A 13,965-nucleotide genomic window follows, 5' to 3' on the forward strand; every position below is an offset into this window, starting at 1 on the left:
TCTTTTTAAGTCTGAACGAGGATCAGATAGATAGATGGATAGATAGATAGATAGATAGATAGATAGATAGATAGATAGATAGATAGATAGATAGATGATAGTCAGATGCGTCATGTGAGCCACATTCGGTTACGGAGTCAGTGTTATTTAAGAAGGCAGAACATCCGCTTTGTAATTCTTGCCCTAGTATTTTCTCCTCACTGTTTCGCTCTGGCTTTCCAATGACCTCTAGGGGTAAACTCTTAGTCAAGAATGCACGCTACTAGGGGCGCCTGGGTGGTTCAGGTGTTAAGCATCTGCCTCCGGCTCAGGTCATCATCCCAGGGTCCTGGGATCGATTCCTGCATCGGGCTCCCTGCTCAGCAGGAAGCCTGCTTCTCCCTCTCCCACTCCCCCTGCTTATGTTCCTTCTCTTGCTGTGTCTCTTTCTGTCAAATAAATAAAATCTTAAAAAAAAAAAAAAAAAGAATGCACGCTACTGAAAGAGAATGGCCCCGTGAACAGAATGTGGAGGTGAAAGGCATTAAAGCAGTGAGGAGGCAGGCTCCCTTTTACCTCAGCAAGAGGTGTGGGGCCACTTTAAAAAGCTGTAGTCACGCTTGCCCACTACAGGAACCTTGAAGATGGTTCTATAGACAGTATTTTCCCAGGGACCTAGAAGAAACCGAGTCCCAGAAAGAAAAAGAATTCCAAAACCAGTCAAGCTTCAGGAGGATGAAAAATGACCCTGAATTTTGCCATTTGTAAACTGTGGGTCTTTTTATTTTGTTGGGAGATGCTTTCCCAGGAATGGGGGCTAGGAATGGGTCCCTGAGTCATTTACACATGCTTACCCAGTCTCCCTTGTGACTAACTGTAGCCAGACGTAATCAACTGGCCGAAGTTAAGGATGCGAGCTGCAACTAGAAAAAACATTTCTCTATTTAAGGCAAACCAGCACATACATGGTCCAAACCCACAACCGTGGGCTTCTTACTCTTGCTCTAACCAACATCAGGGGCTTAGGATGATTTTTTTTTTCACTAGTCTAGAAATTACTTGAGGGTAAGTGGGCATCTGGTCATTTGCTTACCTGCCTTGCTTTGCCAGTAGATGTCACTACACCAAACCACATTCTCCAAAAATAGGACCAGGAAGAAGGAGAGGCCTTCAGAAAGGCTAAGTCCAACCATCATGACCCTCTTATCCCATGGTTTCCAGTAAGACCAGTGCAAAGCTATCAAGGATATGTACCTGGTTCGACAGTACGGAGGCCTGAATTCAGCAGGTCAAAACCCCAAGTTCTGGGCAGTCAAGAGTTCTTATCCAGGGGCCTTCCCCAGATTGGGTGGGGAGAACAGCTGTACAGGAAGGGCAGCAGGGTGAGTGGGCCATTTAAATGGGGGGCATACATGATAGAGTTATCTGGGAACAAGAGCCATAGTCTTGGGACTGTTCCAAATGTCACTGTGGAGCCGATACCTCAGGCAAAGCACTCCACCCACCCTCCACCCCTGCTCCTCTGTCCACATGAGCAGGGGCCATCCCTTGCCTGAGGGCTGCCAGGGTGGGGCTGGCTCATGAGTCCTGGGTGCCCCCAGTGCCAGGCAAACATAGCCACACCATGCCAGGACACTGGGAAAGTTCCTAGCACTTCAGGCCATCATTACCATTCTCCTTCAAGACAAGTATAAGCAATTTAGTAATCTGGGGAAAAGAGCCATTATTAACTCTTCTGTAGATTTTTGTTTCATATGCCTCTGGAGAATAATGACTGGAATCCTTACCTGGCCTCTAGGGTCCTGCATGGTCTGTCTTCTGTTTAACATTCCAGCTCATCCCACACCACCTCATTCTCTGTGTTGTAGCCTCATTGGCCTCCCTGCAATTCTTCTGGAGTGCCCTGGTTCCTTCTACCTCAGGACCTTTGCACTTTACTCTGCCTGGAATGTTCTTCCTCATACTCTTCTTCACCTATTTCCACTAATCCTTCAGATCTCAGATCACATGTCACTTCCTCAGGGAACTCTTTCCTAAAGCTTCCAAACTAGATCCAGGCCTCCATTTCTATACCTTTAGGCACCCTGTACATTTCTTCATAGCTCTCGTCTTGTTTGTAGTTCTAAATGTACTTGTGTGACTTCTGGATTCTTTATCTTCCATACCTTAACATATACCCCAGACCACAGCATCCTCAGTATCGAGCATGGTGCTTCGTAGGCACTCAATTAACTATTGGATGTTTGAAAACACGGCCAACAGTTAAATGAAGGAAGTTAGAAAACATTGTGTTACCCATATACACACATGCATATAGCATTCGTATACAAAATATAGTGCCTAATTCCAGTCACTTGACTCCCAAGGAAGACCTATCAGAGTCCAGAAAAAGGTCATGTAAATTATTAGCCAAGGGAAAAGTGGGGATTACCCTATGAGGCAAACTTTAAAAGACTGTGGAAAGGGGCGCCTGGGTGGCTCAGTCGTTAAGCGTCTGCCTTGGGCTCAGGTCATGGTCCCAGGGTCCTGGGATCGAGCCCCTCATTGGGCTCCCTGCTCAGCGGGAAGCCTGCTTCTCCCTCTCCTACTCCCCCTGCTTGTGTTCCCTCTCTCGCTGTGTCTCTCTCTGTTGAATAAATAAATAAAATCTTTAAAAAATTAAAAAAAAAAAAAAAGACTGTGGAAAGATGGAGGCTGAGGATCTGAGCCCCGCATATGAAAATGTAAGAGGGTTACCTGCCCATTGGATTACTAAATCCCAAAGCACAAAGGAAAATCTTTTGAAAACTAGACCGTGGACTCGGCAGAGAAGTGAACCCTGTGTGTTGTTCACCTCTATATCCCCACACGGAGTGTGATGCCTGGTACATAGTGGGAGTTTAAGAAATGCATGTGGAAATCTTTTGTTAAAGCTTAAAGACGGTAGACTCGTAGACTCGTAGACTCGGGTCTGGGGACAGGGTAGCGTGCAGTTATTCACTTGGGAAACCCCAGAGGCAAGAAAAAGAGAAAAGTACGAATAGGGTCAAGAAGGGTTCCTTTACATGTAGAGACAATAGCCATACAATAGACTGTTTCAGGGACATTAGGGCTATTCAAGGCCCATCCCTTGACCTTTTGAGATCACCCTTATGAAGGGCAATTACCAGGCGCTCTCATGGAAGGCATCTTCTTTCCACCAGCCAGGACCAAACTGTAAACTATATAAAGCATGGGTCTCACCCTACCTCACATTGTTATCTCCTTCAGTGCCCTCCAGACTGTTGGGCACATGCCCTGTTGGTCCTCGGGGCATATTCTACTCTGGTTTTTGACCAGAGAAGGGAAAATCCCAGAAGGTGGTGCCCTTCAATCAGAAGTAAAAATGGCTGCATCTCTCAGGGCAACCAAAGCCTGGGCCTGGTATTCCCAAGCCCACAGCAGGGAGGCCATTAGCCCCGATCCCAAGAATCCCTGCAACCAGCATCTCTGGCTTTTAGCCTTCCATCCCTGGCACTTAACCCCCTGGCCCCTTAAGCAGGGACATTTCAAATAGTTTTTCTTGGAGCCGTGGAGGGTTCAAAAGAATTCTTGTACATGAAAAAAATAAATCCTCCAAAAACACATATTGAGCTGCTCGACCTCACTGATTTCTTCCCTCGCCCAGCAGTATGAGGCTTACAGAACAGGCTGCAGATTTGGATGTATGTCCATTAGTCTCATTCCAGCCAGTTCCACGGGTCTCAACCTAGATGGTACCCAAGCCTTGGGCCCCAGGAGGGGTGAGGGCTGTCTCTTGAAACTGAAGGCACAGGCATCAAGAAAATACTCTGACTCTTGTCAGTGGTGTACTGATGTGTCATGGAAACTAGTCCCTAATCCCAGGGGCTTCCCCTCTCTGGCTCCCCACCCCCCCTTCCAGCAGCCTATAAATCACAGAGTATTAAATACTGTCTAGAGGACCCTTTTTACCCCACCCCTCTCTGGGGCTCCCTGCCAGGCAGAAGTTCGCAGCAAACTAAGCAGAGAGAAAAGAGAATGGGCAACAGGCAGGAGTGCTCATCATTTATCAGCCAAACAGGGCCATCGGTCAGGCACTCTTCCCTGCCCTCCCCCGCCCCCTGCGTTTTCTGGCCTCGGAGAGCACAATCCAGCAAGAGCGCACCTTATTTGGCTGCCCCGCCCCAGAGTGGGGAGATAGAGTCAAGGGGTGAGTCCTTTCCTTTGGTGATTATAGTGGTTTCAGAATTAAAATACACTTTCGGTCCCGGATCAGTTCTTACCTCCTTGCCACCCTCCTCTGCCGAGTCTTCCCTAGAGCCTCCTCTTGTTGCCTCTCTTTTGACCCCACGAAGAGCTTTCTCACTTTACCTGCCACACTACAGAAATTTCTTGAATCTTGGTTCCAGAGCTCTGGTGGCCTTGCTTAGAGAGCAGCACTAACCCTTCTACCTCCTTTCATTTTGCTCTCGTTTCTCCTAATGGAAATCCCCCAGCTTCCCCATCTCTCTCTCCTCCCCCAAGCTGGGAAGCTTGGAGGAAGCAAATGGATTTGATCCTAGGCTAGTCCGCTGAAGGAAAGACATGCTTTTGCCAAGGAGAAGTTCCAAAAACTGTTCAACTCCCACACCAGGAACAGCTGGAACCTGCCAGACTCACCTCCACAATTTCTGAGCACCACTTCCTGCAATATAAACAAAGTCAGAATTCTAGAGAGTTTAGGGCTGGGGAGGTGGCAGGGAGGCAGGGGAGTGGGTCGTCTGATGGGTGGCATGACGGGTCTGGCCTGTATTCCTAACTCTGACCTTTGACCTCTGGGTAAGGGGTGGTGACCCCCCCAACCCCATAGTGGTTATACATACAGTCTTTGAAAGCAGGTGGACCTGTCACTTCTAGCTATTTAACCTTCAACCCATTTCCTAACCTCTCTGAGCCTCAGTTTTCTCAACCTGTGAAATGGGGTTAATTATACCTACTGTATAGGGTATAATAACTATGACTGAGGATTAAATGAGATTACGTGTGCAAATTGCATAGCCTATAGTAAGCACCCAGTAAGTGGATGTTTTCTTCTAATGCTGTGTAGCCGGGGCACATGGCCTTTAGCATCCTGATTATATCACTTCCTTCCTGGGAGGGGGCTGATGTTACTCTCTGCACAGGTGGTGCAGACTTCTTGGGAATTTTGAGGAATGCAGGCCCATTATTGGGTTCAGGGATCCCAGAATTTCTAGTCTGTGTTGGGAAGAATTCAGAGTTGAGTGTATAGGGCCAACAAGTTGACAGGGCTGGTTTCTAAACCCTGGCTTGACATTCTGGGCAAACACCCAGGAGGTCAAAGAATTGGATAGAGCTTCTGGGTGGGACTTCCAAGGAAGGTGCCAACTTGTGTGATATTATCAGAGTGGCATGGAAGAAGCAAGGCCCAACTGCTTCCTACCCCAGCAGAATACAGTCTACTTTGTAGACAACCAGGCCTTTGCCTAAGTTGATTGGAAGCAGGGGTCACAAAGGCCACTGGTGGAATGTACTGGAACATTCCAGGCCCTTCTGCTGTACAACAACACAACTCCTCAAGTCTTTGAGCCATCGGGGGCCTCCAGGATTGAGCACAAGCTTCCCCCTCCCCTCCATGATGCACATCAGGAGAAACCACCTGCTCTGAAAGAACGGTTCTAAGTGCCATGAAGTTACTAAATGGGAGGAGTGTCAATTCAGCACTTTGGGACTTTCTCATGAGATAGACAGAGTAGGCTGCCAAAGCCATTTTGTTGAGCCAGAGCCATCTTGTGGAATAAATGTGTTGGGTACAGGATATCCACAGGAAAAAAGAATAGACACCTCATTCAGTCAGGGCTGAAGAGTTGGACGGGATATAATTGGACTTCATTCTTTCAGTCAGAAACAGGCTTACCATGAAGCTAATGAAACTTTAAGAGTCTGAGCCCCTCACTTGCAGAGAACACTTCTAGGGCCTTGTACCTAATTCTATAATTTCTTTACTCTTTAACTTAAAGAGGAACCCCCAGATGATAAGCATTAGTCCTCACAAAACCTGGAGCCTTCCTTCCCTCCTTTCAGTTGTCACGACTTTTAGCCCCAACTTCCAAGAGTGATCAGGAACATTCAAGAGTGATCAGTTGGAGAAACAGTCAGTTACTTAAATAACCAACACCGACTCACCACTGCCCAGTGCAGTGGGTCATGTTAGGTACTGACAGGAAATACGAGAGCAAGGGGCGCCTGGCTGGCTCAGTCAGTTAAGTGTCCAACTCTTGGTTTCGGCTCAGGTCGTGATCTCCAGGTCGGTCATGGATTAAGCCCCGCGTCGGGCTCCACTCTCAGTGCAGAGTCTGCTTCGGGTTCTCTCTCTCTCTCTCCCTCTCAAATGAATAAACTTAAAAAAAAAAAAATACAAGAGCAAATGGTTCCCTTTGCTCAGAACTGGGGAGAAGGGACAAACATACATAAAATGACTTAGGAGAAGCAAGAAAGCTACCCATAAGCTAGTACAAAATAATGGGCTGCAAGCCGAACACTGAAGCTGAAGACCTACATCCTGAGGGAATCATCAGTGCCTGACCAGGTCAGTTGAGGAATGTTTGGAGGAAATGAGGTCTAACTGGAAGTGGAAGTTGAAGCAGATGGTGAAGAAGACGGAGTTGCCAGGAGGCTGGCAGGGGGAGGGAGGGGCAAATCTCATATACCAAGGCCCAGAGAATAAAAGGGAGGAAGAATCTGTGGTGATATTTTGCAGTTATCTATCACAAAAGATACCTTTAGAGATAATATTTTGAGCTCTGAAAATAAGCTCTGGAGCCTATGCCCTAGGTCTAAAGGAAATCAGACTGCAGACCAACTTTCCAATCATACATTCCTTCTCTTATATTTAGAATCTTTTCCAATTGGATCTCATGATACTTGATGCCTGATTTGGTGCATGGTGTGAGAGGAAGGGAGAGGGATTGGATATGGAATCAGATGGAGAACGTTTAGGGTGTTGTAGCTTATTTGCTCCCAGGTAATTGTATTTTTGAGACCAACTTAAGGTAAATGGGAAAGGAAGAGGGAAGTCAAAGGGGCTGAGTGTCGCCTGGTTGTCTCAGTCGGCGGAGCATGTAACTCTTGATCTCGGAGTTGTGAGTTTGAGCCTCACGATGGGTATAAAGATGACTTAAAAAATACAAATCTTTAAAAATTTATTTATTTTAGAGAGAGGGAGAGAGAGAGCTCAAGCGGGGGGAGGAGCAGAGGGAGAGGGAAAAATCTCCAGCAGACTCCACACTGAGCACGGAGCCTGATGCGGGGCTCAATCTCACAACCCTGAGATCATGACCTGAGCCAAAACCAAGAGTCAGATGCTCAACTGACTGAGCCACCCAGGGGCCCCCCAAAATACAAATCTTTAAAAAAAAATAAAGGGAGCTGAGACTCTGCAGTCTCCTGGGAGTGTGCATAACCCAATCTGTCCTCTGCAAAGACTCTGATCTCTGAGAAGGCCTGGTGTGGGGGGACACAAACTGTTCCCACCAAGGCACTGCTCTAGTTACCAAATGGTTCCTCAAGGCACCTGTGATCACGTGACCTGACAAGTCAAGTTCATTTTTGTGAGGCACCACCTGCATGCCAGGCACAGAGCTCACTGAGTAATGAGAGTGATGACCAAGACACACCCGTTCTCCTGAGGAAACTTCTCTGTTTTAGAGAGGAGGACATGTGTAACAATTGAAAAATGCCAGCCTGGGTGTTCCATAGGCCAAAGAGCCAAATCTTCTGTCTCTCACAGTGACCTTTTAAAAGGGAGATCATGGAAGTAGCTCTCTTTGTTTCCTGAGACATTCCCTTAAAAGAATAGCAGGGCTTGCCACACATCCGAGATCCCTCTTTCATACACATATCTAACTCCTTTTTTTGGGAAACAGCTTGATTGAGGTATAAATTACATACCACAAAATTCACTTATACATGTGTAACTGTGTGATTTTTTTTTTTTTTTTTGGTAAATTTCTAGAGTTATGCAACCATCACCACATTCCAGTTGTGGGTCCTTTCTTTCTTTCTTTCTTTTTTTTTTTAAGATTTTATTTATTTATTTTGACAGAGAGAGACACAACGAGAGAGGGAACACAAGCAGGGGGAGTGGGAGAGGGAGAAGCAGGCTTCCCGCGGAGCAGGGAGCCCGATGTGGGACTTGATCCCAGGACCCTGGGATCATGACCTGAGCCGAAGGCAGATGCTTAACGACTGAGCCACCCAGGCACCCGTTGTGGGTCCTTTCTATCCCCCCAAAAAGTTCCAGTGTGCCTGTTTCCAAGTAATCCTTGCTCCCTGTCCCAACCCTAGGCAAGCACTGATCTGCTTTCTGTCTCTATAAATTTGCCCTTTCTGAACATTTCATATAAATGGAATCCTATACTATGTGGTCTTTTGCGTCTGGCTTCTTTCACCTAGCATCATGTTTGAGGTCTAGGCATGCTGCAGCACATATCAATAGTTGTTTGTTTTCATTGCTGAATAGTATTCCATATAAATTCTTTTAGAAATTATTTATGTTTTGAGGCAACACTGAATAGGATGCAGGAGTCCTGGTCTCCTACCCTGTCTCTTATTTTTCTGAGTGGCCTCTGACCAGCCCTTCTCTCGTTTGGGCATCCATTTCCCCATCTGTAAAATCAGAGGGCTGATCAGAGGGTAGAGTCTCTAACATCTATATCAATTTTTTTTTCTAAAGATTTTATTTATTTATTTGAGAGAGAGAGAGAGAGAGCATGAATGGGGGGAGGGGCAGGGGAGAGGGAGAAGCAGACTCCCCTTTGAGCAGGGATCCCAACGCGGACGGAGCTCAATCCCAGGACCCTGAGATCATGACCCAAGCCAAAGGCAGACGCTTCACTGCTGAACCACCCAGGTGCTCCTCAATTCTTAAAAAAAAAAAAAAAAATCTATTTTCTATTTTTCATGGAGTGCCAGCAGGACCGGTATACCAATATTTTGATGTCTCTGATCCCACATTTACCCTTTACCTGTTTTAGAACTTCCACCATACCCCATATTGTTAAGGATAAGGAATCTTCATTTTTAAAAGGCTGCAGTTCAGCAGGAAAGTTTGATTCCCACTGAGAGGAAACGAAGAGTGAAGGAGGGAACATCATCTGGTCTGAAAGAAGGAAAATGAGCATGTGAGATAAGTAAGCCAGAAGACAGGAAGCGGTGGGCTGTAGCAAGGGATGGAATGTGTCAGACACAGACCCGAAGGTCGAAATCCAGGCCATCTAGTTACCTTGGGAGTAAGAGGGAAGGAATAGAGGGAGAGAGAGGCCACCAGAGTGGGAGAGATGTTGAGGGCTGGGACCCCTCCCTACTCTGTTCCCATAACCTCATTCATTCCCTCAACACTCCTTCCCAATCCCTCTCCGGCTGCTCTGCTCCTTCAGTTCTGACCCCATTTCCTCAGGATCTCGTTCCCTGAGGAGCCGGGCCTGACATTTCAGACAGAGGCTGAGGAAAGGAGGTAGGTCGGAAAGAGACACTGTGTGTCTGCGTCATCTTATTTTCTGTTTTGTTATTTTGGAACCTGAGGGCCAAAGACGTGAGCACTTGGACATTTACCTGGAAGTGCAGAGACAGTCCCCCAGGTACCAAGGAATATCAAGAGCTCTCTATTCTCTGAACAATTGCTATTGAGGGTCAGGTTTGGGAGAGTAAGAATGGTGATCTGGAATTCCCGTGCTTGTTGGTAATTGTGGCAAAAACGCATAGGGTGAGGGTCAAGGTGCCCTGGAAATAGGGCCGGACATCACCTTCAGAACTAGAAGGCCCTTCTTAGCTATGAGGACCCCAGCCTTCTCCTAATTCAGTAGCCAGTAGGATAAGACGTCCTTGTTGATCCTCTGATCTGCCAGAATTCCCTACAGCCTTTTGTCCGTGGTACTCCGTCTGACTCCTGCAAAGTATTGACATACTTTGTGTGTGTACTCTTCCACTTTTGCTGTTTCTGAGTGCCTGCCTCTGACCCAAACTCCCTGAAGGCAGGAACCACTTCATGTCTCAATCAGAATAGCATCTAGCCCAGTACCATTTCTGCATACAGGCTTCAAGGCCCGCTGGGCTATGAATTCCAGGGTAGGGAGCATGTCTCTGAACGTGAGTGTCATTCCTTAGTGCCTAGCTCTCTGTCCAGTACATAGTGGTCATCTGAATAAATTTGTGCTGAATGAATTAATTAATGACAACCATGGTGATAAGGATGACAGGGGGAACAGTAACAAAGGTTTTTGTTTGTTTGTTTGTTGTTTTGCAAGGTACAAGATGCTTTGTAAGGCAAGGCATCTCCCTTAGCAGCACACAGCCTCCCCAAAGCCATGGTTTTCTTTCAGTGGAGGAAAAAGACAAGAGTTTATCTTCAGATGAGGCCTTTATCCCCACCATCAAGCCCGTGCCAGGAGAAGCTATCGGTGATAGAGAAGGGAATAAGAGACAGCTGCTTGGGCATGATACCTGTGTAAGGAGAAGACAGGGATCTCCTATGCATGCTTGCCTTCTCACTCCTCCAGCTAGGTCAATTCGAGTGTCTCCTGCCAACAACTTATCAGGAAAGACCATGACTCTCTGGACTCAGAAGATCCAATTCTTCAGCTGTGCCACCTTCACTGGCTCTTCTTCCACTGTCCAGGTCCTCAATTCCTGGTACCTTGGCTTTAGAACAAAATTTAAACACCATGTCCTCGAGGCTACCCACATTACCCTTCTCTCCAATGGAAGAATGCCGCTGTCTAATACTGTGCCATTTTATCTTTAGAATCACTCTGTGAGGTTAATGGAGGTGACTCTTGCATAGAGAAAGGAAGCCACCTGCCCAAAGTATTTCAAGATTCCTCATTCCAGGGCTTTTACCTCTAACACACACTGTATGGCTTAACCAAGAACAATTACCCATCATCTCCTAAGAATGCCTGAGAATTTACATGTTGAGGGGTCCTAAAATGGAATATGTTGTCAGGCAAGAACAGATTTCAAGAGATCAACTAGCCATCCTTTGGCTCTTAGGTAGGCCAATTGTCTAGAAGTTGAGTGTTGGTTGGGAAAGTACTTGAATTTGGAGTCCAAGGACCTCCGATGTAAGTCCTGGGTCTGCCATTTACTGAGTGGATGATTTGGAGCAAGTCACCTAACATCTGTGACTTAGCCTTCTATAAAATAGGGACAATAATGTCTGCGTTTTTGTTTTTGGGGAGTTTTTTTGTTTGTTTGTTTTTACTTTACATGCCTATTGTGAAAATTAAATGAGATGATGTATGTGTACTAGGCAGTGTTAATTTTAACATCTCAGGCAAAGTTGCATCTTTGGAGACTCTATGTAAAATATAAATAGTAATCCTTCTGTGTTCATAACAAAGTTTTACAAGAATGGGAGTTCAGCTCTGGTGTCAGGCTGCCTGAATAACCTTGGTCATGTTATTTCTTTCTGAAACCTCATTGAAGAGGAGATAATACCCATCTCATAGGTGTGGTCATGAACATTAAATGAGCGAATGTACACACAGTACTTAACATGTACCTGGCATAGAGAAAGGAATTCAGTGAATGTTAGCTGCTACCATCACTGATTTTATTAATGGAGAGGTGGGGCAGGGTGGTCCAATAAGATCTGATAGAGATCTGAGCTAGAGATCAAAAGGACTCACCTTCTTGGCCTCGGTTTTCCTACTTGCTCTATAATAAAAATCTATGGTTTTCTTCTTCCAGATTGTCATGAAAATTTAAAAAAAAAAGCATATGAAGACTTTGAACTAATTAGACTTGAGGAACATAAGTTGCAAGATATTTTTGAAAAAAACTGAGTTAAGTTTATAAAGACTCTGACTTTTTATCAGTTCATCAGTTTTTGTTCATCCCTATCTGCCTGTGTTAAAGTTGTTCTCTTCATGGAAAAGAAATACAGCATTTCCCAGCCAATAAAAAAGATTTCAAATGTCAGATCTTGACATAAACCCTTCAAATCTGCTAGAGTACATACACTCTTCACAAAGAAAACCATTCTTTAGGATGTTCCATTGCCTCAAATTTGTTCTGTGTATGTAGGGTGATTTTAATATTCAACCAATTCTTGAATTTCCACTTTGGGTATTATCTGCTTTCAATACGTAATCACAGAATGACCTCTCCTTGCCTTGCAGGATGCTCCCAGATTACCTCCTTTTCTCTGATTAACTAGGATGGCTTCAGGGAATACCTTCATTTTAACATTAAAGTGGGCAAAAACAGAAATAGAAAGATAAATCTGTAGCAAGATCAAAAATAGAATTCATAGCTAAATATAAATCTGGAGGGAATTATCCAATTATTTGTATGGTCCCTTATCGCAGACATCCAGGGTTGATTGCCTTCTGCTTTTTCCTTATGTGGAACAAAATGGTTAATAAATGCCAAGAGTAATTTTTTTTTCATTTGAAGAGTAATAGTTTTTAATAGTAACTTAAATGCTGTTTTCTTCCCCAGATGTCCTCATATACATTATAGCATGTGATTTTTACTGCATGCATTCTCTTTGGGGACCATCTCATCTCATTTTTTTTTTTTTAAGATTTTATTTATTTATTTGACAGAGAGAGACACAGCGAGAGAGGGAACACAAGCAGGGGGAGTGGGAGAGGGAGAAGCAGGCCTCCTGCGGAGCAGGGAGCCCGATGTGGGGCTCGATCCCAGGACCCTGAGATGATGACCTGAGCTGAAGGCAGACGCTTAACGACTGAGCCACCCAGGCGCCCCTATCTCATCTCATTTTGACTTGTAGGTCAGAGAGCTTTGAACTGGGAGGACCAGGATTTGTTAATGGAGTCACTGTACAAATTTGGGCAAATTTCTCAGTCACTTTGTTCTTCCACTCTGCTGAGCTAGACTTGGAATGGACGGCTCTGAAGGGAAATTCCCTGCTCCTTTTCAGTCGCAATATAATTTACAGGCTAGCAGCTGGGTTTTTTTGTGTGTTTTTTTGGGGGGGGGGTTGGACCCACACCAGCTAGGGACTTGGAAGCGTGGAGAAAGACAAATGTGGGTGTCACATGAGGCACGGTAGCCATTAAGTGCAGGAATATAATGCAAATCGCATGCAAATATATGCAAACTTTGCATTAATTTGTAGAATCTTACGTTGGAGCTTGCGAGCAGCAGTGAGATCCTATGAGGGTTCACAACTAATATTTTTAGGTTAAATCAAGAGTAGTGCTTTTTTGAAGTTCTCGCTTTCTCGGTGCTTGCTGGGCTCAACTGCTGAAAGTTTGACACTCCTCCCTACCCCCCATAATGATTCCACTAGTGCTTGATTCCATCTTACACCCGGCCCCACCCCCGCTTAGCCTGACGTCACGTGACAGTGTATTTGCATACTACCTGGGACTGGGTGTGACGCTCCTCTTTTCTGCGTCTTCTCATTGGCGGCACCGGAGAACCGGCCCTCTTCCGGACGGACCAATCGGCGGCTCCTCGGACGGAGGAAAGCGGGAGGGGGCGGGATGAGGGTGGGGTGTTGGGTTGGATCGCTAGGCATATCGAGCAATCATCCTCTGGAGTGGGAAGAACAAGCCGCGGATTGGTTGAGGGGAGGGGTCTGGGGCTCTGTAGGCCAATGAGAGTTCTGGGCTGAGGGGGCCGGTCTCCGCCCCGCAGAGCAGATAAGCAGCCGCAGCGGGGGTTGGGGGGCTGTGTGGGGCTCGCTGTGGGGCCGAGGCAGGCAGGCGGTCGGGCGGGCGATGGCGGGGGCCGCAGCGGGCGGCAGAGGCGGAGGTCCTTGGGGGCCGGGGCGCGGAGGGGCCGGGGGGCTCCGGCGGGGCTGCTCTCCCCCAGCCCCCGCCGGCTCCCCCCGGGCTGGGCTGCAGCCGCTCAGGGCCACGGTCCCCTTCCAGCTGCAGCAGCCGCACCAGCGCCGGGACGGGGGTGGCCGCGCAGGTGAGCCGGGCCTGGAGCGGGTACCGGGGGGAGGAGCCGTTGGGGGAGGGGGGGCGCGTGATG

At 46.7% G+C, this 13,965-nt stretch overlaps 1 protein-coding gene across 8 annotated transcripts in view; it reads left to right on the forward strand.

Annotated features, from left to right (window-relative positions):
* Window positions 1-13,965, forward strand: part of FAM117A (family with sequence similarity 117 member A) — a 62,463-nt gene that overhangs the window by 6,353 nt on the left and 42,145 nt on the right. For 5 of the 8 annotated variants that reach the window (XM_045889105.3, XM_064582837.1, XM_064582841.1 and 2 more), the window contains exon 1: window positions 13,665-13,902. The exons of 1 other annotated variant lie outside the window; for it this stretch is intronic. In XM_045889105.3, the coding sequence (XP_045745061.1) occupies window positions 13,707-13,902 (196 nt within the window). In that variant the 5' untranslated portion in view covers window positions 13,665-13,706. Of the gene's footprint in view, window positions 1-13,664; window positions 13,903-13,965 lie in introns of those variants that run through there. 2 more of the 8 variants (XM_064582839.1, XM_064582838.1) reach the window with 2 other exon arrangements.

Source organism: Mirounga angustirostris, unplaced genomic scaffold (assembly GCF_029215605.1).
Source record: "Mirounga angustirostris isolate CCGP_5_RB_7025 unplaced genomic scaffold, mMirAng1.0.hap1 SCAF_17, whole genome shotgun sequence".
Classification (NCBI taxonomy): domain Eukaryota; kingdom Metazoa; phylum Chordata; class Mammalia; order Carnivora; family Phocidae; genus Mirounga; species Mirounga angustirostris.